Genomic DNA, 24,988 nt, shown 5'->3' with positions numbered 1-24,988 from the left:
AACCTTACTTTTTTCACCACTGAATTTCATTTTGTTAGATAGTGCCCAATGTTCAGGTCTGTCCAGATTCTCCTGTATCTTATCTTCTGGAGTGTTGGCTATTCCTGCCAGCTTGGGGTCGTCTGCAAATTTGATGAGTTCCCCATCTATCCCCTTGTCCAAATAATTGATGTAGATGTTGAAGAGCACTGGCCCTAGAACAGAGCCACGGGGCACCCCACTACACACTTCCCTGCATGTAGATGCGGTTCCATTGAGGACCACATGCTGAGTACGGCCGGTCAGCCAGCTATGAATCCATCTGGTGGTTATGCTGTCTATCCCACATTTTTCTAGCTTACCAAGAAGTAGATTGTGATCTACTTTGTCAAATGCCTTACTGAACTCCAAGTAAATTATATCCACAGCATTTCTCTGGTCCACTAATTTTGTTATTTGGTCAAAGAATGCAATAAGATTTGTCTGGCATGATCTGTTTTTGACAAACCCATGTCGGCTTTTAGTAATGACTTTATTTGCCTCTAGGTTTTCGCTGATTCGTTGTCTGATTATCCAGAATATAAATACCAAATATCAGGAAAGTTCAAATATTTTCAAATAGAGCTTACCGATGCTGATAAGTTCACATTATAGTGACCTGCTGGTGATTGTTTGCCTTGCCTGATACAAGGATTGAAATAGATTTTGCTTTTCTCATCAATTCTAAAAATAAACATATACAGAATGGGCATCCTTAAATTTAAAAGCCAGGTCTAAGACTATATAACTGAAAAATACAATTGTCCCAGACTGATCTATAGGCAGAAGATGTTGAGAGTTTGCAGAAATTAATTAGATCTACATTTGGGTAAGTATCTGTATAGAAGACTGCTAACATGAGTTAATACTGAAGTTGTCATGCTATATAACGATTATAGGAAGTAACATTTGCTAATAGCTAGGTAAGAGTTTTCTCCCTCCTTCTTCAACCTTCCTCCACCCTGTAATATCTACTCAGTTACAGGTCTTTTATTCTACTGCAGCACAATTGGGTGTTGTTGTTTTTTAACTAAATACTGACAATGAGACCTAAACTTAAGAAAAACACTGTTGGAGCAATTCTCACTTTTTGTAGGATGAGGCCTTCATCCTATTTGGAAATAAGTATACTATAGCTATATACTTAGGAAATAATGTATGAATTAGTCCTTAAGTAACATTAGATAATATGCAAAAATATGTACTTTCTAAATAGAAATGGCTAAAATGTAAAGTAATCTGCAATACTGATACCAATTTGATAATTTATTCTATTTTTGTACCTGTAATTATGGCTTGCCAATGTTGTCCCTATTGTGGGAGTCCCATCGATGCTGGATTGTGTGGTGGAATAATTCTGTGCAATGGGAGGAATTACCATGCTTGGATTCTTCACATATTCTATGCTACTGTTTGAATCCTGTATATATGTTGGAATTGTATTAAATTGCCCAGCACTGTTATCATACAGGAAACTCATACGTGATGACCTTTCAGATTTCAGTATGTCAGCCTTAGATACTTTCATTCTGAACAGCTTGGAGTCTCTGAGCTTTGAATTCACACCTAAATCCTGTTACAAGACACAAACCAAGTACTACAAATGAACTGAATACAAGTGAAAATTAATAGGTAACGTTATATGAAGGTCACAGAAACCTGTAATTCTGTTAATGTTTGTACTATTTAGTGATACTAGGAAAACTATATGGAAAAAATATTATTTCTATCTGCAAGAGGCAACCAATCACATTCAAATCCACAGAATTGCTTTATGTATGTACAATTATCCTGATCCAACTATGGAAGAATACAGGTGCTTTATCTCAATGAAACACAAAAAAGTCACATCTATAATAAAAATTCAACAGAGATGGCAATAAATCATCTGAGTCTGTTATCAAGTATACGCTAGACAAAGAGTTAACGTCAATCCTGGTCCCATAAACATGCTGTTAGTGTACCTAACAAGTGAAGTTCTAGTCTAGTGAGTCTCCTCACACACAGAAATGTAGATGTGGGCAGGAAGAGGTATGATAATGAAGAAATTAAAAAACCAATACATATAAAAACAAAAGGAAATTAAAGTATATTTAAATGTTTGTTACAAAGGTATCAATATAATTAAAACACTATATTTATTAATAGTTGTGCATACTAATGGAGGAAGGATTTCAGGTCTTCCTCTCAAGATGGCTGCTGCACGGTAAGGGCTTTTTTCCCCCCCTTACTGATGATGTGCTGATTTTATTGGCAGAGCTGGTTCTTTGGCAGTGCTGTTCCCTGGTTTTAAATGGTAGCACTTAGAAATGACCCAAGACGACTCTTGGACAATCATGGCCCCAGTTGGAAAGGCAGGGTCTTGAAGGTTCCAGTTCCCTCTGGAAGTGATCAAAGTCACTGAAGTATACGTTTTCCTGTCAGCAGTTTCTTAAGTATGCCTGAATATTAACTTTCACTTTTTGAATGTATTGCTTCATTTTGTTTTTTGCTTTAAAAATTGATTAGCGGTTGAATGCTGATTTATTTCAACCCCTTGCTGGACTCTAATTGTTTGTTTTTCTTTTTGGTATATTTCTTCTTTTTGCTGTGTATATTCCTCCTTATGCAAACAGAGATGAGGCTCTGAATGTTCTCTATCATATCATCAGTAAATTATCAACTATTTGCTTGGAGGGTGCTGTTATTGTTGTTGTAGATTTTAATCAGGTTTCCATCAGTGTGTGAACTTCACAATCAGAGGTGGGAATACATTGGATTTTGCTTATTCTAACACCATGAATGCATTTAAAGCTATTCCCCACCCTTACCTTGGCTCTTCTGGCTATCTCTCTGTCCGGCTTATCCCAGCATATAAGTCTGTATTATGAAGTAGGTGAGGGTTTGGGCGGAGGGATCTACAGAAGTATTACAAAATTGCTTTGAGTACACGGATTGGGGCATGTTTAAAGAAGCTGCTGTACTTAACCAACATATTGATGTGTGCCACCACTGTGTCTGCATATATTCAGAAGTACATTGAAGATATCTGTGTCCTTAAAAATATCATGGTGCAGGTTAATGAAAAAACATGGATGACATATGAGGTTCACAAGATATTGAAAGCACAGAATGTGGCTTTAATCCAGTGATATGCTGGTGCTTAGAACTGCCAGAGCCAATTTGAAATATGCCATAAAAACAGCAAAGCAATCCCATTGTCAGAAAGTTCAGAACTTCTTTCAGGACTCTATGAACATCAGGTGTATATGGCAAGGCATCCAGGCCATTACAGACTATAAGCTGGCTCCATCATGCTGTAAAGATAACAGTATTTTTAAATGAGCTGAACATATTTTTTAAAAAAGATTTGAGGCATCAAATATTACCTGAGAGGAAAGCTATACCCCATCCTGATGAGAAAGTGATTAGCTTTGATGTTAGCTCTGTCTGGAGGACATTGTGGAAAGTTAACATTATAAATCAGCATGCCTGGATAATATCCCTGGGCATGTTCTTAGGGAGTGTGCAGATGAGTTCTTACAAATATTTTCAATCTTTCATTGCGGCAGGCAGTTTTAAGACTGTCATTATTTTGCAAGTGCCAAAAAAGTCTTCAGTCAAGGTGTTAATGATTATCATTGGTTGCAATTACTTCCATCATTATGAAATATTTTGAAAGGCTGATAAAGGATTTTATTGTACCCAGCCTCTCTCCAGCATTTGACTCACTTCAGTTTGCTTATTGTCTAAATCCTTCCACTGAGGCTGCTGCTTCCCATATTTTCCATCTGAGCTTGGCAGACTTAAAGGAATATTGTTTGTTTGACTTTAGTTCGGCATTTAATACAATCACTCTTCAGCATTTAGTAGATAAATTGGGCCTTTTAGGTTTCAATACTCCTTCGTGCAACTGGGTTCTTGATTTTCTCACTGATAAGCCACAATATGTGCAAGTTGGGAACTATTATTTTTAGCTCCTATGCTTGAGCACAGGTTTTCCTCAGGGCTGTGTTCTAAGTCTGCTGTTATTCACTCTGCTGACTCATGACTGTTGGGCAAGGTTTGCTACCAACCATATTGTGACGTATGGAGATGATACAACTCTGGTGGGCCTTATTCAGGATAACAAAGATGATTACAGGAGGAGGCAGAGGATTTGATGAACTGGTATAATAAAAACAGCCTGGTTTTAAACATAAGAAAAACAAAAGAGATCATTGCTGATTTCAGAAAAGGCAGCCCTAGCCACACACCTCTGTGTATTAACAATTCCATTGTGGAGGTGGTTAATAGCATCAAGTTTTTGGGTGTGCAGCTGAGGAGCAGGTTAGCTTATGAGACACTGGTGAAGCGGGTACAGCAGTGCCCATCTTTTCTACATTGTATGAGAAAGCACATCTTCTTTCCCCTCTCCTTACCACTTTCTATAGAGGGATGATTGAAAGCATCCTATTGTATTGTATTACTTTGTGGTTTGGAGATATTACTGTTTCAAAAGGAAGGTTGTGAGAGAATGGTAAGGATGGCAGAAAAGATTATTGGAAGTTCACTTCCTTCTATTTAGGACATAGCATATAAGCATTGCTTGACCATGGTCCACAGTATTGTCTGGGGCACTCCACATCCCCTTCATGACTAGTTTTCTTTGTTACTTTCTGGGAGGAGTCTTTGTGGTATCTGAAGCAGAACAACTAGATTCGGTAATAGCTTTATACCATATAGTATCAACCTTGTTGATTCTGAAGATACCTTTTTCCGTTATGTATTCTAAATGGTCTGTGATTAATATAGGTATATATGTATGTATGTGTGTGTGCGCACGCGCACGCGTGTATACAGCATATGTATGTAATGTATGTATGTATGTATATGTATATATACCGTGTTTCCCTGAAAATAAGACCCTGTCTTATATATTTTTTGGCACCAAAAGATGCATTAGGGTTTATTTCTGGGGAAACACAGTATCAAAGTGATCAACCCGGCCGGGCACCCAGCCCTAGTGTGCACACAAGAGGCAGCGAGCGTGCAGGGCCGACACTGTCTGGCAGCAACTGCAGCCCGGCAGCCCCTTGGCGCAGCGCAGGTAAGTCTTAGCACGGAGGCAAAGATGGGGGGAGGCAGGCAATCTGGATGCGCTGTGCGGCTGCCTGGCTTGTGGGAGGCTCACGTGGCAGCACCGGTAACAGGCGAAGGCAGAGATACGGGGAGGGGAGGCAGGCGATCTGGATGTGCTATGTGGCCTCCTGGCTCACGGGAAGCTCACATGACAGCAACGGCAACAGGCAGAGGCACAGGAGGGAGGCAAGCAATCCTGACACGCTATGTGACCCCCCTGCGTGGCCACGGTCAAGCCAAGGGACGGTGGGACGGAGTAGGCAGCATGTTCAGATTGCCTGCCTTCCCCCGTGTCTGTCTGCTGCCAGTGCCGCCTTGTAAGCCTCCCGCGAACCTGGCAGCCGCACAGTAAGTCCGAATGGCCTGTGTAGTGTGGACTGGCCTGCTGCCAGACACCGTCGGCCCCTGTGCACTCCTGTGCTGACCACGCCCACTCCCTTGGGCTTATTTTTGGATAAGGCTTATATTAGGAGCATAGTAAAAAATCAGGCTATGGTTTATTTTCTGGGTGGTTTTTGAATTCTTTTAAAATTTTTTTAATTTGAATTTGTACTTTGTATTTTAATCTTGTCTTGAACAAAATAAAATATACAACTAAAAATAAAGAAGGAAAGGTTTCAAAGGAACATAGCATTCAAAATAGGATGCTATGTAATTCATGGGAGAAAACAGGTTTGTATGCAGATAGCTTAAGTACAACCTGCACAATTTCTAATAGGAAATGTTACAACATTCTGACAATTCCATCACAAACAATGAAGAGTAATTTCTCATAGGCAAGATTAAACTTTGCTTTAAAAGCATTTATTCACATATAATTTTAAAGAAGGAAAAATCCTGTGTTTTACAAACCTGGATTAAAAGCATTTTTCTTTCATCGCCTATATCATCTTTGTCCTTCTTATTTATTTTTGGTTTCTTGGGTACAGCGTGTTCTTTTTCTTTTTGAATCTTGATTTTAAGTTCTTGAACAAATCTTATGTTCCATGTTAAAATGAAAACATAAAAATGAAACTGTTATTAATAAACAAAAGCATTTACCTATCACACATTCACATTTAAACCCCCTTATGTTTTGTTGTTATTAATTATTTAAAAAAAACATAAATTATAGCAATCTTTACCATGTTGGTAAGTAAAGACATGTTGATAAGTAAAGATGTAGCTAGAAATACAATGAGATACAAATAAAACCGCCACTTAAACAAGTCTAAGGAAAAATACAGGACAATATACCATGTTTCCCCAAAAATAAGACCAGGTCTTTTTTTTCTCCCACTCCAAAATAGGCAAGGTTTGTGTCTTTTCCATTCACCTCTGGCACCGATAGCCCCAGCTAGCCAGCCCACTTCTGCGGCTGAAGAAATGGCTTCATTCTGCAGCTGAGAATGGAACTCCGACCTGCATTTCGCAGTCAGACCTTTCTGGAAGATCTCTGCAACCGAGAACCGAGCTATTTTATTCAGTTCAGAGGCCTGCAGAATCAAGTTCTGGATTGACTCCATAGCTCAGTTCTTGGCTGCAGTGGACTTTCGGAAATGCCTCTGATTGCGAAATGCAGGCCTGGGGACGCCACAGAAGAAGTGGGCCGGTGAGGAGAGGCCTGGCTGCAAGGTAAATGGGTGCAGGGCGTGTGGAGCAGCTCCATACCCCCACCCTAGCTTGATTTTTAGGTGCGTGCCTTGCCCCAAAGCTAGGCCTTATTTTAATTTCAGGAAAACACAGGTATGTGACTCATGGATGAACTATGGAGTCCTTGATGCTCTCTGAATGTGTGTGTAATGATGAGTGTTACCTATTCAGGTAATGAACCTGCAAACAACCAAGCTCAGAGGGTATAAAGGACTTCATAAAATTCTATAAAACTACTCAAAACTGGTGTGATAAAAAAGGAAGGAATCTTTAAAGAGCTGTAGGAGGAACTCAAGATTATTTAGATCAACACTGGCTTATCTATATATTCCTAGCTCTTGTTTACATCCCATGATTTTACAGTTTACATGAGAAATACATGCACCATCCAGCCAAAGTCAGGTCCTATGGGTATAGAGTCATCAACAGATTTTGATACCAGGTTTGGCACTGCACTCTGAGCTATAAATTTTGACACAGTCCTTGTGCTGAGTGCTGTATACAATGGCCATCTTGGTGTCTTTCTGCTGTCATTTCCCTGGGGCTCCTGATAGATGAATGGATATTTGTTATCATCTTGCTTGCTATGTTATCTTTTTGTATTTCTGTTTAAATATGTCTTGCTAAAGCTAACAGTAAAGCTTATTTTTGTCATGTATTATTTCAACAGAATGGCTGCTTTGATTTGCTGGTCAATGACTGAAATAAATAAAGTGACTATAATACAAAAAGGGATTAAAAATTATAGGTAGTCCTTAATGAACAATTGGACACTTATCAGCCATTCATTTATGGCAGTCTCTCCCAAAAGCTATTTCATTTCAAAGTTACAGCTGCTGCAGTACGCCAGTGATTATTCATCTTTACAATTGACTGCAGGGATCCACCAGCTCTTCCTCATCATTTGAGCTGGCACCTGAAGGAATCATCATGCTTGGGACAAGCGGGCCTTTGCTCAGCCTCCTAGGGTCTTCCTTAGACGAGACACCCATGTTCCTCTTAACAATCTGCACCTTCATTTAAAGGTTTCATCGGAGACAGCAAGGGGCAGAGGTCATTAAGCAAGGCCATCTCTCTTAATGACCATCATGACATGTGACTGTAAAAGGCAAGTTACATTATGGCTATATCTTAAGGACTATCTACCTATATGGATTTAAATATCATGTCTTTTTCACTCTTCCCCAATATCCATTTATTTTTTAATTAATACTAGTTATAAACTCACGAGCAACAAAGATTTTCACGTATAGATTTCCACTAAAAGTACATTCCAAGAAATCGACAAGAACATTAAAAAAAATCTTCTCTGTACAGAGAAACTACTGTTATCTGAACACTGAGTTTATATTGTTCAATTGTTCATAAACAGTCTATGTGAGCTAAATAGTTGTGAGATGGGGCAGTGTCTAATATGAATTAAGCATCATTTATAAAGTTCACTTCCTGTTAAAAGAAATTCTGGTTATTCTGGTTAGTTATATAGAACTGGCACTAAACATTTGATAGCAAACAAGGAGCAACTACTTTACATTTGATACAGGAAGTGAGAAGAAGTAAAATTCTTCTGCAATGAAGAATTAGCTGAGTCAGATCATGTCCTATGCCAATTTGTTCTCCCAGTTGTACTCTCAGACCAAATCTGTCATCAATTTTCTGACATTAGAACGTAGCAACAGAAAAAGAGTAAACAGGTAAAGAGTGTCATTATTCCCATCCATGATTTTCACTTACTGACACTGCAACTCTTTTGCAGCTCCAGAAGTCACCAATATCTAGTTCCATCTTTGTATATGCTGAAAGGAGAATATCTCACTCTTCTTTCTTTTTAACAGGTATTTTGATAAAATCAGAAGACTCACCTTTCAGCAAACCCATCTTTGTTAAAGAGGTTGCACTGTAGCAGTTCATTACAAGATGGCCTCTTTTCTGGATTAGTTTGCAGACATTGCTGAAGTAAGATTAAAACTTTATCTTGTTAAACACAATAGAATCAAATAAAATGATCCAAGCTCTATTGAACAAATACATGTAGTCTACATACTTAAGAAGAATATAGCCTGGATTTTATGAAATCCCTTTCATATTATATATCAGATAATGGATTCTTTTTTTAAAAAAAAAAGATATACAATACACTGGAAATAGGAGGAGAGCAATGTCAGAAGCTAAAATGTCAAACATTCCATTGAGCATTCCAAACTTTTAAGTCTAAACTAGCTTTTTGTACTTTTGTAGTTAAATGAAGTAAAGCAATCTAACATTTTACAGATTATATTCAAAGGGTAATCACACCAACCTAATCACACTATTGCCAATAAGAATTTCTATATCTGAAATTAGAACATCACATCTAAAAATATAAAATTGATATCGGAAACAGTACAAAAACTGAGAAACTTCTAGTCCCACTTGAGGCAGGAAAGCTGGGTGGATGACTTTGGGTCAGTCATTCTTCCTTCAACCCAACCCACCTCACAGGACTGTTATGGGGGAAATGGGAGGAGAAAGGAACATTAGGTATGTTCGCCACCCAACAAAATAATAAAAATGGGATAAAAATATAATCTAAAAAAATAAGTGAGCAATCAAATACCCAAAGAACAGGAGGCAAAGACATTATAGCTCAATTGTTTCAAGATAATCCAAAATTTTTAAGCTGTCATTTGAACCAAGAAACTGATACTGAATAGGTTGCACAAGTCTTCTATAAAGTCTTTAGAATGCACACTAGCATATTTTTTAAAAAAGAAAATAGACATATGTTTTTCTCTAAATGTGTACAGGGAGTCCTCAACTTACAACTATAACGGAGTCTGCCCATTAAGGTTACATGGCAGTTGTTAAATGAGACTGTTTCTTCAAAAACTCCAAATATTAACCATACCAATAGTAGTCACTAAATGAATGCATAGGTCATTAAGCAAATGTCCCAGCATGAAGTGCTGTGGGGATGCAGGGAAGGGCCAGCACAGAACTTGTGTGAGTTGGACAGGATGCTGAAGTACAGTACAAATGCAAGGAGACTGGGAAAGAAACCCAGTCTGTCCTAGAATGTCTGTCCCAGCCCAGAATGTCTGTCCCAGCCCAGCCTCACTCTGGAAGGGAAAGGCAGAGACAGGAAGGCAGAAAGCAGGCAGATTCCAGGAATGGAGCAGCCATTAAAGTCATTTCAATTCAAGCCTTTCCTCACACACGGCAACAGCAATCAAACTGTCCTATTGGTAGCTTCTGTCCTACTGATGGCTTTTCATAACATAGCAGTGCTAACCCCAGTCTTTGCTCATTCCCCCACTGACAAGATTGGGCTTAGTCCCCCATCTCCACCACTCAGGCCCCAAGCCCTATCTGTCTGCAGTTGCCAGGGATAATGGTTGATGATGAGGGAGTTCCCTCTCTGTTGTGGGGCCTCGCTGTCCAAGGGACTAGCAGTTCAAAAGAAAATGGGGCTGCTCAGCAGAGAGAGAGAGAGAGAGAGAGAGAGAGAGAGAGAGAGAGAGAGAGAGAGAGAGAGAGAGAGAGAGAGAGAGAGAGAGAGAGAGAGAGCTTCCTCTCTGGGAGGGAAACCACTAGGAGGAGCAACTAGGTTGTGTTTCATAATGGCCACTTCTGGAATGGAGCCAAGCAGAGTTACTGAGGTGCAAAGTGGCACAATCGATGGTGGGTGGGCTCTAGGCCTGGTGAGATGAAACAGATCCAAGGCCAGCAGGAACCTGTTTAGAGAGATATGGGGGAAGAGATAGGCCAGGCTGGGGAGGGTGATGCAGCATCCCTGTATTTGGTTATAAGGACAAATGACTGTAAGAACACTGCAGCAGCCCTAACTTTGAAACTGAGTCATAAGTACTTTCGAGGGGTCTGTCATAATTCTGAACGGTCGCTAAGCTGAAGACTACACATCTGGTTTCTTTGGAAAGTGAAGATGATAAAATGGTTAAAAAAATTGCCCTGAGAAAAATAAAATTTCTCAAGGTTACATAATGGCTGATAAGTTGTTTTCATGTACATACATACATACATACATACATATACCAATTCTTCATTTTGCTTTTTTTTCCTGAAAAGCAAAATAGGAGGGCATGTATATACATACCAAGATAGCTAGAAACAGTTTCTAAAGCAGCCAAGTGAATTTAGGAAAAGATCACCAATACTGAAATGTTGATTTTTCAATCAATATTCAATTTCAAAGAAACTTAAAGATTCCCAAAGTCATGATTCTGCTAACAGACAGAAAGATAAGAAACCTCAAAATTACCTTTGCAAATTCTATGACTGCAATGGAGAGTTTTGAGTATCGTTTTTCAAGAGGTTCTAACTCTTTGATTTCAGGCAATCTCACTCCAGCAAAGAGAGGATTTTTGTAAAATAACTCCTGGTGCTTTGGAATTAAGTTACCTAAAATTAATAATTGCTTGTATCAATAATAAGTATAACCTTGCAAAAAAAATGAATAGTTAGCTAACTAGCTAGACAGACAGAGAGACAGAGACAGGCAGACATACAGATAGATAAAAAGCATAGACAAAAAGACAAGATGCATTCTTACCTAGACTTTTCATAATATGGTATAACTGGTCAATATCAGAGTCTCCAGGGAAAAGGGGCTCTCCTGTAAGCATTTCAGTTACCAGGCAGCCAATGGCCCAAACATCAACAGCCCTGCAAATAAAACATACTTATGCTGTTCCCTGGTTTTAAATTGGAGCACTTAAGAGTGACCCAAGATGACTTTTGGACAATAGTGACCCAGTGGGAAAGGGGGTCTTGAACATTCCAATTCCCTCTAGAAATGATTGTAAAGTCCCTAGGCATATCCATCTTCCTGTCAAGCAGTTTCATTTTCTAAGCATGCCAGAATTTTAACTTTCATTTTGACTTTATTATTTTATTTTGTTTTTCATTTAAAAATTGATCAGCAATTGAATGCTGATTTATTTCAACCCCTTGCTGGACTCTAATTGCTTTTTCTCTTTTCTTTCTGATATATGTTGTTCTAGATAACTTCTGTCCCTTCTGTATGGAAAGCACAGCAATGTTTGTGGAGATGGTGAAGAGACATTAAATGCCACAGTATTTTTTGAATTTGCAAAATATCTGAAGTTTATTTTTATTGAATTTTTCTTATAATTTTGGATTGAAATATAGAGAAAAATATTTTTTTTATTCTTTGTTCCCTGATTTAAGTTCCACCAATTAAAATGTCTGAACAGTGTTTGAGATCTAAGAAAGAAGGGTGGGAAAACATGCAGCTTATAGCTACTTTTCTCTTACATAAACTTGATTAAACTTTAATGATTCTTCAAAGAATGTTATAACCTGAAGCTTTATCTTTGGATAAAGATGCACAAAAGGACTTTGATCTAATTCCAGATCAAAGAGAGAGTCTCACAGCTGAAGAACCATAGAAATGGATTTCATTTGTTGTTCAGAAGTCTAAGTCTGTATACTTCTCCAACATTACGACCACAGCTGGAAGAGAGGGAGACAAATTCCTTTCCTCTACAAAGACAGAAGGAGGCTGGATGGATTTATTACAATTAACTAGTAATTACCTTTGCTTACACTCTGACTCGAAGATAGACATATTCTGGAGACTGAATTTTCTACATTTAATTAAACAACAATTGACAAGAAAGGATATTAGGAAACAAACATGGATTTTTGACCGACGATCTATTTATAATTTTTGGGATGATCCTGGATAGTTAAAATGCTGTGGTAAATTTTCTACGAGTGGATTACAATAACAGTTTGTTAACAGAAAGATTTGAAACTTTAATTTTGTTCTGTTTTACTATTATTGTTTTTCCTGCTAACTACTTTGTCACTAATATAATATATAGAAGACAGTTCAACAAGTTGCTAATAAATTTAGTAATTTAAGAATTTTGGGAGGGCCTGTTTTGTAAGGGGCGGGAACTAATTGTAGTAATATATTAATCAGTATTCAACTAAAGAGGATAATATGTTTATAATGTGTTGGGTTTTTTGATACACCCTTTTTAACGTTCTGTTTTGTGTTTTTTTAAAATGTCTTCTTGGATTTTATTGAGTTTTCTATTTTGCATTTTAAGTTTGTTCTGAATAAAATAAAAAAAATATTTTTAAAAAATCTAATAATATTTTAACATTGAATTCTAAATTTCCTTACTTGCCATATTTGATATCACCTATTAATAGCTCAGGTGCTCGATACCACCGTGTTGCCACATAATCTGTGTAAACTTCACCAGGAGCTGCCAGAGTTCGAGCAAATCCAAAATCACAGAGTTTGATAATTCCCGAACAGGAGACCAATATGTTCTCAGGTTTAATATCCCTATGTATGATCTTAAAAAGAATGCATATCTATGTTAGCAAAGTCATTATAAACCCATCATGGAAATTCTTCCATAGAAAACATCTAGGTTCTTTAGACTGACATAAAGAGGACAGCCTGCTTCACATTCTCTTTATTTGTCAAATGGAATATTATGTGAGAAATTGTATCGCAAAAACTCAATCACAATGGTCTGTGATGTTGTATCTCCACACAATTAATTGTATTGTAAAGAAAGAATATTTTTCTAGAAGTAAAAAAAAATTACAACAAAATATCAACCCTATCCCAAATAATAGACCCTTTCAGAGTATCTATCCCAATCCATATATGTACAATGTAACACTTTCCAAAAAATCAGAAATCTTAATAGGATTTTCAAATACACGAAGAGAAATGTCTGTTAAAGAACTGTCTCACTATTCACTCAACTGTGAAATATTGTGCTATCTCAAAGGGAGAACATGTACATTTACTCATTTTATATGAGCATTCAAGTGATAAACATGCAGAATGTTCAGAAAATATTCAGACAAGCATAATAATCTATTCTTGCCTTTGAAAGAATAGGTTTGCATACTAACCCTGAAGCAACTATTACATCACCAACTAATGAGGGAAAACATGAAGCAAACATGTCACTTCCACAAAAAAGAATAGAAATCAAAGAAGGTAGTTTGTTTTTCATTAGACAGCATATAGTTTCCTAGCTGTATGAAAGAAACATGAAAATACAGTATCAGAATATTTTAAATCCTTACAAATGTAGATTTATTCTGAAATATCAGACTGGTATCTCTCAAAAATCCTAACAAGAAAATAGAGTGCAGGAATTTACTTACATTATGACTATGACAAAATCCTACCCCTTTTATAATTTGAAATAAGTATTTTTGAACTCTGTTATAATCCAAGCCATTGGGAAACATCTCAAGATCATCAAGGATTGTGTGATCTACAAATTCAAACACCAGATACCATCGTTTTTTCTTCTTACAGACTTCCAGCAAGTTCACCAAGTTCTCATGCCTTAATTGCTATCAGGAGACAAAAAGTGCGTCATAAAACTACAAGAGATGGCAGTATAGTGCGTGAAAATATTCACAATAATTGCCTCTTGAAGAATATGTATATGTAGGGCTTTTTTTCTCATAGAACGCCAAGAACAGAGTTCCGGCATCTTTTTGGGATGGAATCTTGTAGGGTAGACAAGGCGGGTTGTATGACGTGTGTGAGTTCCGGCACCTTTTATATGATTAAGTAAATCATACAAATACTTCCAAATACTGTTTTATGCATGTTTACTAGGTAATAGTACTAATGATTATTAATATTCACAAAGTATTATATTACAGTCTCAGTATTTACACAATCTCTTTTCCCTATCACTGTATAAATAATTTAACTCAGCAATCCATTACAACTATAGTACGCTATTTTTTTCAGAGATAATTCCCTAAAGGTAGAAATTTACTCCATTTATTTATTCAGCAAAATCTAATTGACAGAACAAAGTTAAATACTGCTTTAATTCTATGCCCTATTTCTATTAGGCCATGACAATAAGATAAAGTGATATAAAATAATATATTTTGTAAAAACGATTTCTTTTTCTAAATATTAGATTTCTCTAAACACTAGAACCAAACCAGCATCTGTATTTCCTGCATCGGATGAGGAGAGCACATCTCTCTCCTTCTGTCCTGGCCACTTTTTACAGAGGCATGATTGAAAGCATTTTAACAAACTGCATCACTGTCTGGTTTGGTGGCAGCAGTGCCTCAGATAGAAAATCCATACAGACAATGGTAAGGACAGCCGAGAAGATCATAGGAAGCTCGCTCCCTGGTATTCAGGATGCTGCTTATAAGCACTCAAAGCATTGTTAGAGACCCCATACACCCACTTTACTGTCTGTTTCTGTTGCTCCCTCTGGGAGGAGGTTTCGAAGTATTTCTAGCAGATCTGTATTTATTTATTTATTTTTGTCATATTTTTGTAGTATATATCAGAAGTGGTAATACTTTAAGAGTTGTATGCAATGAAATTTCATTTTAATGTATGTCGATTAGTGTACATTCAAAGTGACAATAAAGTTATTATTCTATTCTATATTCTATTCTATTCTAATTCTGTATCTTGAAATCTATAGTTTGGTATTATACAATGATATTGTTTAATAAATATAGTAAAAGAGAAATTACAATCTTTTTTCTCACTATCTAATAACTCTACAGCAACAAAAGCATATCTAAAGATCAAACAAAACCCAGCTTTTTAAAATGTATGGCTTTTAGTTGAACAAATGGTGTATTTTCTATTAATAAGTTCTTCCTTACTTGGTCATTCTTACTGTTATGCTTGCAATTCCCTCCAGTAATACTGATGATCTCCTTTTCTCTAAAACAGTTTTCTGTATACCTTTTGTTTAATATTTAACATGCTGGAGCCCAATTCAAACTACATATTAATCATCACATAGTTTGGATTTTGGTTATAACAATTATGGTTAATAAACTTTTATGGCTTTTTTGTTCTGGGAATCTAGCCAATGGAAATCAGACAAATATATGAAATCAGTCTAAAATTAAACAAAAGTAATTGTATTTGCACACATCCTTTTGATGTTATTTTACCTCTGCCTTCTCCTGTATTTTTAATTTTTAATAAACATAAAGAATGACATTATAGCAAAGATAAAAAGATCTACAAGGTTATATACATTGATTTAGATGAAAAGTCACTACAGATTTAGAAATATGAACTTATCAGCCATTATCTTACCTTGAGAAATTTTATTTCTCTCAGGGCAATTTTTTTAACCATTTTATCATCTTCACTTTCCAAAAATTTTTTGATGGCAACAACTCTGCCATTCTCCTTGTTTCTGCATTTCATCACCGTTCCATAACTTCCTTCTCCCACAAGTCCAAGGATCTCATATTTTTCCATCTGAATTTAAACAAATGAGTAGCCTGTAAGCATACAATACTCAGTGTATATTAGTCAATATACGTGTATAAGCAATAGACTGTATATGTTCCAGTACCAATAATTCATTCTTTTGCACATAATATTTCAGCTTTTCATTATGGATCAAGATATATATTACCTTCTAATCAACAATCAAAGCAAATTTCTCATCATGATGGCTTCACAGAGTGCATTATATCCTTACAAGAAAAGGACATGGGGAAAAGCCAAAGGTTAAAATATAAAAATTCTAAAAGATACCAAAGAATGAGGATTGCAAATTTGAAATTGTATTTTGTGACCTGTTGCTTGGTTTGGATGAAGAAGTAGGTGCTGCTGAGAAATAAGACAATTTTAGAATAGACGATCACAACTTCACTGTTACAATGAAATATAAACATACCTGTAATTGCTATTAAAGAAGACCGGAAACAACTTCTTTACAATTTTTTCTTTTCTTTTCTTTCCCTTTTCTCTTTTTTTCCTTACACTTTTTTCCCACTTATTATTTCCCTTATTTTTCTCTTTCAAAATTTGTATTGTGTATTGTGCTTATTTTAAAAAAGTCTTATTTAATAAAATTATATTTAAAAAAGAAAGTAACATTATCAGCTAGAACTCAAACTTTTATGTTTAGTGTGTAATAAGGAAAGTAATTGTTTTAAAAGCCATTAGAAACACAAATATACCTCCTTGCTTAAATAAAGTTGATTTAAAAAACATACAATAACACATATCACTAATCTTCACTTTGCAAGAAAAAAAAATGGGAAATACTCAAGGGATGAGTATTGAGGAAAACATAATGATGTAATTATAGACACTTGCCAATAGGTATTGAACATTTAATGAACTAAATTAGAATTGAAATATGTTTTAAGCTCCCTACTGAAGGGGGAAAAATATTTGTTTCAACCTTGTCCACTTCAATAGGCTGATCTGAACATAATGAAATAAATGGAACAAATTAAAATGTTCCACTGACTTTATTTGGTTCAGCTTCATTAGTTTTACAATGTGTTCACAGTGTGAATATTATGTCATATTTTGATTTATATTCAATATTTATAATTAAAAATGCTGAAGAGAATTTACAATGAAAAAATTAGGAACAGATAGATGATAGTTTGCAAATTCATCATCAAATCATACTATTAGAGGGGAAAAAGCAAAGTATGCTTCATATATACCACAAAGCTAACGAAGATATAAGTAAACACTGGGATGAAAATGTGTGAATCCGTCCAAGATCCTTTTTTGTCACTCAGCAATTCTGCTTTAGCCTGACTGTCCTCTCATAGGGCAGCAGCTGCTTCAGAAATAATTTTGTTTTACATATATTTAAAAGTATGTCATTTCAAAGGCACTTCAAATAAAAAAAATAAAAACTGAGTATCAATTTACAGTCATCTATAATAAAATAAAGAGAGAAAAGTTAGAACTTCAGCAACATGGAGTTCAAAAAAATCTAGTAATGTGTCTTTTTTTTTTAACCAATCTTGAATGGATTGCAAAAGTATAGTTTTAGTAGATTTTTCATGAGAAGGAAGTCTCTCTTATTGTCTCCCTTAATAAAATCTCAGTTGCCATATAAAATAAGCATTATACAGCAACAAAATATGTATCTTTGGTTTAGATTTTTTTATCCCACCTATTTTTTAATAAATAATTCAAGAGGGCCAACATACCTAATACTCCTTCTTCCTCCTATTTTTCCATAACAATACCCTGAGTTGTGAGTGGGGGTAAGAGAGATTGGCCCTATCACCCAGCCAGTTGTCATGCCTATGAAGGGCTAAAGCTCAGTTTCTTTGTTTTTTAGCCAGATTAATCAAATCGACTCAAGCCATGGTTCACTACTATGATCACTATTTGGAAAGGCTATATATAAAAAATGTTCCTTTCAATTAGGGTTCTGGATAGTGGAATTCAGAAAGGGAGGAGAGTCAAAATCAGCAAGATGGAGTGCTGCAATGTGGGATTTGCCTATTTGAAGCATGCATGAAATGGCATACATACCAAGGAGGTGTCAGGCTGAGTGTTATGATGCACGCCCCATTTTGCTGGTTTTAACTTCCCCCCTTCCCCCACACATATCCAACTGCAGCTGATGAGGAAAACTGAAGAAGAACTAATAGTTCAATACATGCATATGTAAAATTAAACTATCTGGAAGCACATTATAGTGCCTGTATAAACCTACTATAATAGGTTTAGAAGATACACAACATACAAGACCAAACTGACAAACTAGCCTCTAGTTTAAAAAATAAAAAAAGTCAGTTCCTATCTTGAGTCATCAATAGGAGGACTAAAACACCGGCCTTAGGACCGGCCTTAGGACTTCCAAAACATCAAAGCTACTGTTGAAATCACATGCCATCTTGGTTACTTGGTTCCCCCTATACTCGCCACCCCACGTAATACTGTACGATACTGATCCCCCCCCCACCTCAGGGGGACATTCCATTTTTGACCTGAGACACTGCAGAGCCGCAATCACCTAACCAAGCTACCAAACTCAAAGGATCTCATCCCATGTTTTCACGTAGGTATTTAAAGTGGGGAGCGGTATAAATTCCTCCATGATCATCACTCCATCTCACTAGTCTCCACCCCGCTCTTCCGGAATCATTATCCGGGTCGCCTTCTCTCTGGCAGTACTATGGTCTCAAGGATAGGAAGGTCAATGAGCAATCCGAGTACGCTGTCGAGAGGCCCCGCATCATAAATCTTACTATAAGCTTGTTAGAGCGCTGTCCCAAAGCCTTCTTCCTCCTGGCAAAACAGTAACACTTACTGAAAATAAAATCCAGATTGCACTACAGTATTTCTGATCCCGAAGTTATTTGCACCTGCAGCAGTAGACGCAACTCACCGGTCCTGTTCCGCTTGCAAAGTTCCCTGGCGAAGCTTGCCCGTGCCTACCACCATCACACACTTCTCAGCTGCAAGGCTTCTTGGGGAGCCACAAACCTAGGGGAAGGTGTGAGGGATCCGCACAACGCGAGCTTAGCCGCGGTTGCGAGAATGGAACGCAAAGGCCCAGGCAGTAACCAATAGCAACAGTCAGCTTGCTCTTTCAAAACACATACTAGGAGCAGTGGCCGATGCACGCCGCCAGGAAGGGAGGGGCAATTCCAGCCTTTGGCGAAAGAGGTATCAGTGAAGATCCTGGTCTTCTTATGCTCTTCACTCGGTTGCAAATATGCAGTCAATACTATGGTTGAAAGATGTTTATCCAATACAGAAGCAAATGCTTGGAGAGTAGATGAGTCAGAAAAAGGCGCCCCTAGGCTTGAGGGGGAAAAAAAATAGCCAGCGATGCGTAACAAAACTCAGGCTTCGCGGTGAATGGCAAGAAATACCTTGCCTGCTTCTCTCTTCCCTATCCTTTTTACTTCTCGGTAGAGAAAATGGTAGGATATGGCTGCGCAAAACTTGGGCTGGGACAAGTGGGGGGGGGGTTGCCAGAGGTTTACAGGATGCTGCACATTTTTTTAGCGATGAAAGCCTCAGAGACTCCAAGGAACGCAGGATCGCAATAGCCCCAAGCATCTTCCGACTGTGGCACTATCGCCTTTTTCCTCTTGGAGCAGAAGTTTTTTTTTAACAGTGCGCCATTTCTCCCAAGGCTGCTGTTCCCCCAAAATGAAGTATTAAAATAGAAGTGGGGCTCTGGGAATTTAAATGGGGAATCTCACTGTTCCTGAGGGTAGAAACCACCCACTATATCTTGAATTAAATATCCAAAAGTTATTCATCCCCAATCATCTTTAATGCAAAATCTTCTGATCTCATTTGAAGTGAGAAAACAATTCCTTCCTTTTGGTGCCAAAGCCAGAGGGTTACAGCTGGCAGTTGGAAAACAACGATTTCCATTTCCCCAATATGCTCCCTTTTAATAGATTAAAGTCCCCAAAACAACTATATAAATTACAAGAGGTTAAAGCAAAATTTGTGCAGTTCAGATGCAATCCACCTTGACATGGCAATTCACTCTGGGGGAATGAGCCCCTGCCTTGAGGCACTCTTATCCTCTCTTGTGTATTCCCACTGAACCATCATGTGGTACTGACATCCCCAGTCTTCCTAAATAGGTCTGAACTCATTCCCAGTTCATGAACCTCCCTAAGTAAGCCAGGAATACCTGTATAAAACTATTTTCCTAGTCAAAACAACCCAGTGTTAGCATAACTTAAGGATGTATAACGTTTGTTACATTTTGAAGGAAAATCAGCATATCATTTTCTTTTTTCTTTTGTTTTTTTAACCCTTCTTGTGGTTCTGTTTATTTGGAATGTAAAAAATTTTCATTAATGTTCTCAGACCACAAATAAAGTTGTACCTGCTGCTATTATTATTATATCTAATGCTTTACCAGCTATTATTTTGGATGCTAGATCAGGAGATCTGTTCTAACTATAAACAAAGAGGTGTTTTGGGAACATTGGGAGCTGCAGGCATCCTCCTTCCCTTATGATCAATAGCATGCCTCTACCATTTTGCTAATCTTCTCATCAGCACTTTATGTGCTGTTTTGTATTTTATCTTTAAACAAACAAACAAACAAACCACTTGGTAAATGCCCCAATGGTAAATGTGAGGGGCAAGGTGGTGGTGGGGAAGCTAATCCATTCCTGCTGAGATGATTGATGTTTATCCCACTGGATCATGGTGTATTGAAATTGAAGGAATCAAAATATAATCATTTATGTATAATCCAGCCATAGTTAATTCTTTCTTATTTGCGCTCTGTACTTGGCTCAGAGATAACTTAAAAGCTGACCAAGGAGAAAGAAAAAGCTTAGTTGTAACTTTAAATGAAGGGGTGGAGTCAAGATGGTGGACAGGCAGCAAAAGCTGCAAAGAGCTCCTCCAAAAGCAAACACTTTTTATTTATTTTTATTCTTATTTTAATTTTTAACTTTTTAACCCCTTTTTAACATTACATTTTTAACCTACCTGTTGTGTCCTGAGCCTGCAAAAGCAGGCTCGGGACATTGCTATGGTCCTGGGCATTTGCAAGCTGCCTGGGACCAGACTGAGCGGCGCCAGCCTTGCGCGCATGCGCGAGGCGTGAAAGCGCGCCATTCCCTGTAACCGTTTTGCCCGGGGATCCAGTCATGAGATAAGAGGCCTGCGAGTCTCTGAGTTCGTTGTTGGAGTGAGCAGAAGAGAAATAAAGAGTGTTGGTTACAGAATGCGTGCTCTTCATTTGCCATTAACTCAAGTACTTAACACTACCTATTTTACAGTTATTGGGACGAGGCAAGGAGGCAGCAGCAGCAGGCAAGTAGGCTCTCTGCTTTTAACCTAGATTAAACCAACTTATTGTTTTAATTTTCTTAATTTTAAACCTCTTATATTTTTGAAACTTTATGCAGTGTGGCTACTAACCCATTTAATCCATTCTCAGCTATATTTCAGCTACGGGGTAGCTATATTTTAGCTGTATTTTTGATATCCCGAGCTGGGCCTCAGCTATGGGAATGCCTTGCTGCTGCTTTTGTTGTTGCTATTTAGGTTTTCTGCTTTGTCAGGAAACCTAGTATTCTCTAGTTTTGAGTGATTTTTATTTGATCTATTTATCTACTTACTATTTTTTACCATTTTTCTTTTTACTACTTTCTTTTTACTATTTTACTATTTTGTGATTTTTATTCACTCCCTACTCCCTGCTTTGGCGGGAAGGTAAGATTCTTGCCTTACTTGTGAGGAGCCTTGTTATTGTTTGCATCGGGACTTGCTTTTTCTTGACTCTTGGCCCTTGGCTTCTTTTTTTAGATCCAGGACTTGTCTTGGAGATTAGTCTCTTGTTATATTACACTGATCCTCCCTCATTGTGTTTTTTAACACAGTGAAGTCAAAGAAAAGGTGCAGATCCCTTACTGACCTGGTTCCTCAACCTTCTTTGAAGCAATCTAAGATGGAAGACTTTGTTTTGGCTTGGCCTCTTTGTTTGAAAACTCCAGCTTCTTTTTTTCTGGCTCCTGCCAGTCATGGCAATCCTTCGATGGCTGAGGGTGTCGCCCCTTGAGTTGAGAACAAAGGCTCCCCTAAAGCTACCATTCCCAATCTATCTTTAAACGAGCCCACCCTTACAGAACTTCTGGCTCAGCAATGTTTCCTGGTCACAAATACAACAGCGAGCATACAGCTCCAGCTTGATAAAATAATAAGTACCCTAAATTATTTAGTTTCTTGGGTTGCCAGTGGTAGTGCTGGGCTGGCCGCTTGGCTTCCCGATGCGGTAGCAGGGCCTCCCTTGTCAAGCCTCAGTAAAAGATCTGCTCAATGTAATACTATCAATAGTTCAAACTCTATTTCCCTAGATGCAAATAGTCACCTGGTTTTACAGCCAAAACAGGTGGCCCTAAATATCAATCCTATTAATGGCTACTTGCCATGCTAAGGCTCAATACGGCTGGCAAAGGATTATATACTACAGTTATTGGGGTTGGAAGCTGATGATTTGAAGAAGGTTGAATTTTTACCCTCCTCTACATACTGCACTCGAGTGTTACTTAGTTTTGCTAATTCTAACACCCCTAAACTATTCTTCAGGAGAAGATCTCTACTAAGGTCTTTCGGCAAGAAGAGTCTTCAAAGATATATTGACTAAGCCTCTTTTAAGCAATTGACCACTTGTGAGTGTTAGGAGATTTACTGCCCCTAAAAGATCTTCAGTAGCACATGTTAATGTGTCAACCTTGAACGTCATCTCTGATGTTAGTCCATCTACCAAATATACATCTATGTTTCTAAAATCTCCTGATGGCGCTCCCTTTGATGGGGTTTTGACTGATTTCTCTACTGTCAATCAAACCAGCCCCCTTCAGCCAGTAACATCTCATTAGGATTCTTGCCTTCAGGAAGTGACATCAGCCCAGGGTACTCAAGGCTTCTTAGCGAATAAGCCCCAGGCCAGTGACTCTGGGATTCCATCTATTCATGTGACTGATTTATCTCAAGATAATTTCTGGAATCAGGAGGAGATACAGCTCTTTGACTCCTTTCCTGCGCTTCCACATTCAGAAAGGGCCCAAATTATTAAGCGTCTGGCTGCAGTTAAAGCCAAGCTTTGGAGTCTCTCACTACCTGACAAAGATTTTCCTGGATTTCAGGGAGCCCATACTGACATCAGTGGAAGTTCCCCCGGCCCTTTCTCCAGGTTGTCTAACTCATCAATATGAAGATCTTGGGCTCCCTCAGACCTTGTCTGCTGATGCCACTGAATGCCTGCCAGCCAAGTATCTAACTAATGCTACAAGTACAAACTGGAGTGCGTTTAGAGTCTTACAGCCCCATGAACAAGGTTCGCCTCCCTTCCCCTCCTTCCCTGCCTTTATCTCCCATGAGGGTAACACTGCCTTTTAATAACGGGTGTATCTTTTTGGACCAGAAGGGCTCCCTTGAAAAAATTAATCAGATAGAATGACTATCAAATCTGGCAACCCCCCTCTGTACTCTTAAATGTCTTTTGTGGAATATAGCAGGTTGGGGGAGAAGGTGTGGTACTATAGAATTTACCAACTATATTCAGGCATTTGATGGGGTTCTGCTTCAGGAGACTTGGGCATGTGATACGATATCCATTACACGGTTTATGGCCTTTTCCTTGACCGCCATCAAACAATCAGCGACGGGAAGACCCAAGGGTGGCTTGGCTTGTTTGGTCTCTACCTCTTTAAAGGTGGAGATAGTGGAGCTGTCCCTCTGTGGCTCTTTAGCGATGGCGCTCCTAATTAAGAGAGGACACAGCGAATTGCTAGTGTTTAACGTCTACCTTCCTCCGACGGTGAGGCAAGCTGACATTAAGGCTCAAGAAATCCTTCAGGCAATAGGTCATCAGATTTCAGCTAGACACTCTAAGGATGAAGTAACAAATTTTGCTGGTATTCAGTTAGCACTTTTAACATCCCAACATGATAAGGTAATTCTTAACGGGAGTACCCCAGGCGGTCTAGTTGGTGAATTTACTTTTAGTTCCTCACGTGGGAGTAGCATTATTGATTTTGTGCTGGTTTCTCAGTTGTTAAGAAAGGCAGTCCATGCTTTCTATGTGGACTGCCGCACGGAGAGCGATCATTACCCCCTGGTTACAATTATTGGGCTTTCCTCAAACATATACTTATCTAAAGGCCCCCAGATATTGGAACCCCATACGGCCTTCTATACAAAGAGGATCAAATGGTCTTCTAATACCGAAAGAAAGTTCCACTCCTTTTTATCATCTCCAGAATGTCTCAGCCTTTATAATCAGGTTCTAACAAGTAGTGGCTCAGAGACAATCTTGGCTTTTGAATATTAATTAATAGTGTTCAAAGGGAGCTAGGAGCTGATTATAGGCCAAGGGGTCCATATCACTTAAGAAGCAATTCCTGGTTTGATAAAGAATGTCTGATGCTTAGGAACCAGATTAACTGGGCTTACTTGCTTTACTTGCTTTACCAGAGAACTATTATCGCCTGAAGCGGGAGTATAAATGGCTAATTGTTAAGAAAAAGAGGGCTAAAGTGAGAGAGAAGTGGGATTTACTTCTCCTCTCTATCCAGCAGAACATCCGACTATTTTGGCAAATTGTTGCCAGCTCTCTCCTTGGTTACCAAGAACTCCCTCTCTGCTGTATTTCTAACAGAGATTGGGAAAATAATTTTTTATCAATTTTTCAGACTTCAATAATTTCGACCGAGTTTGGATCACAACTGCCTCTTGCAATTCCTATATGGCAACCTATGACTCATGCTGAAATTGCTGAGCTTATCTCAGAACTTAAGTCAGGCAAAGCCCCTGGCCCAGATGCTATACCCCCTATTTTGCTAAAATCTTTTCCCGAGTGGGTGGATTCCTCTTTTGGCAACACTTTTCACCCATATTAATTCCTCTGGTAGGATTCCTATCTCTTGGAGTCTAGCAATTATTATTCCAGTTTTTAAACGA

At 38.0% G+C, this 24,988-nt stretch overlaps 1 protein-coding gene across 15 annotated transcripts in view; it reads right to left on the bottom strand.

Moving 5' to 3' along the window:
• CDKL2 (cyclin dependent kinase like 2) overlaps window positions 1–19,298 on the bottom strand; it is a 107,891-nt gene extending 88,593 nt beyond the window's left edge. For 8 of the 15 annotated variants that reach the window (XR_005555226.1, XR_005555228.1, XR_005555227.1 and 5 more), the window contains exons 1-10: window positions 18,924–19,291; window positions 15,857–16,024; window positions 13,915–14,109; window positions 12,905–13,083; window positions 11,300–11,412; window positions 11,009–11,148; window positions 8,613–8,701; window positions 5,971–6,094; window positions 1,302–1,591; window positions 609–702 (exon numbers count right to left, since the gene is read on the bottom strand). Coding sequence is in view for 12 of the 15 variants with exons in the window: in XM_039331775.1 (XP_039187709.1) it covers window positions 609–702; window positions 1,302–1,591; window positions 5,971–6,094; window positions 8,613–8,701; window positions 11,009–11,148; window positions 11,300–11,412; window positions 12,905–13,083; window positions 13,915–14,109; window positions 15,857–16,024 (1,392 nt within the window). In the remaining 3 variants the exon portion in view is untranslated. Of the gene's footprint in view, window positions 1–608; window positions 703–1,301; window positions 1,592–5,970; window positions 6,095–8,612; window positions 8,702–11,008; window positions 11,149–11,299; window positions 11,413–12,904; window positions 13,084–13,914; window positions 14,110–15,856; window positions 16,048–18,845 lie in introns of all 15 variants that reach the window. The other 7 variants (XM_039331772.1, XM_039331771.1, XM_039331768.1 and 4 more) reach the window with 7 other exon arrangements.
• Window positions 19,299–24,988: the final 5,690 nt, after the last annotated feature.

The sequence above is a fragment of the Crotalus tigris genome, unplaced genomic scaffold (genome assembly GCF_016545835.1).
Source record: "Crotalus tigris isolate CLP2741 ecotype Arizona unplaced genomic scaffold, ASM1654583v1 scf7180000024437.13266115, whole genome shotgun sequence".
In the NCBI taxonomy this organism is placed as follows: Eukaryota; Metazoa; Chordata; class Lepidosauria; order Squamata; family Viperidae; genus Crotalus; species Crotalus tigris.
This window is presented reverse-complemented; position numbering and strand designations above follow the sequence as displayed.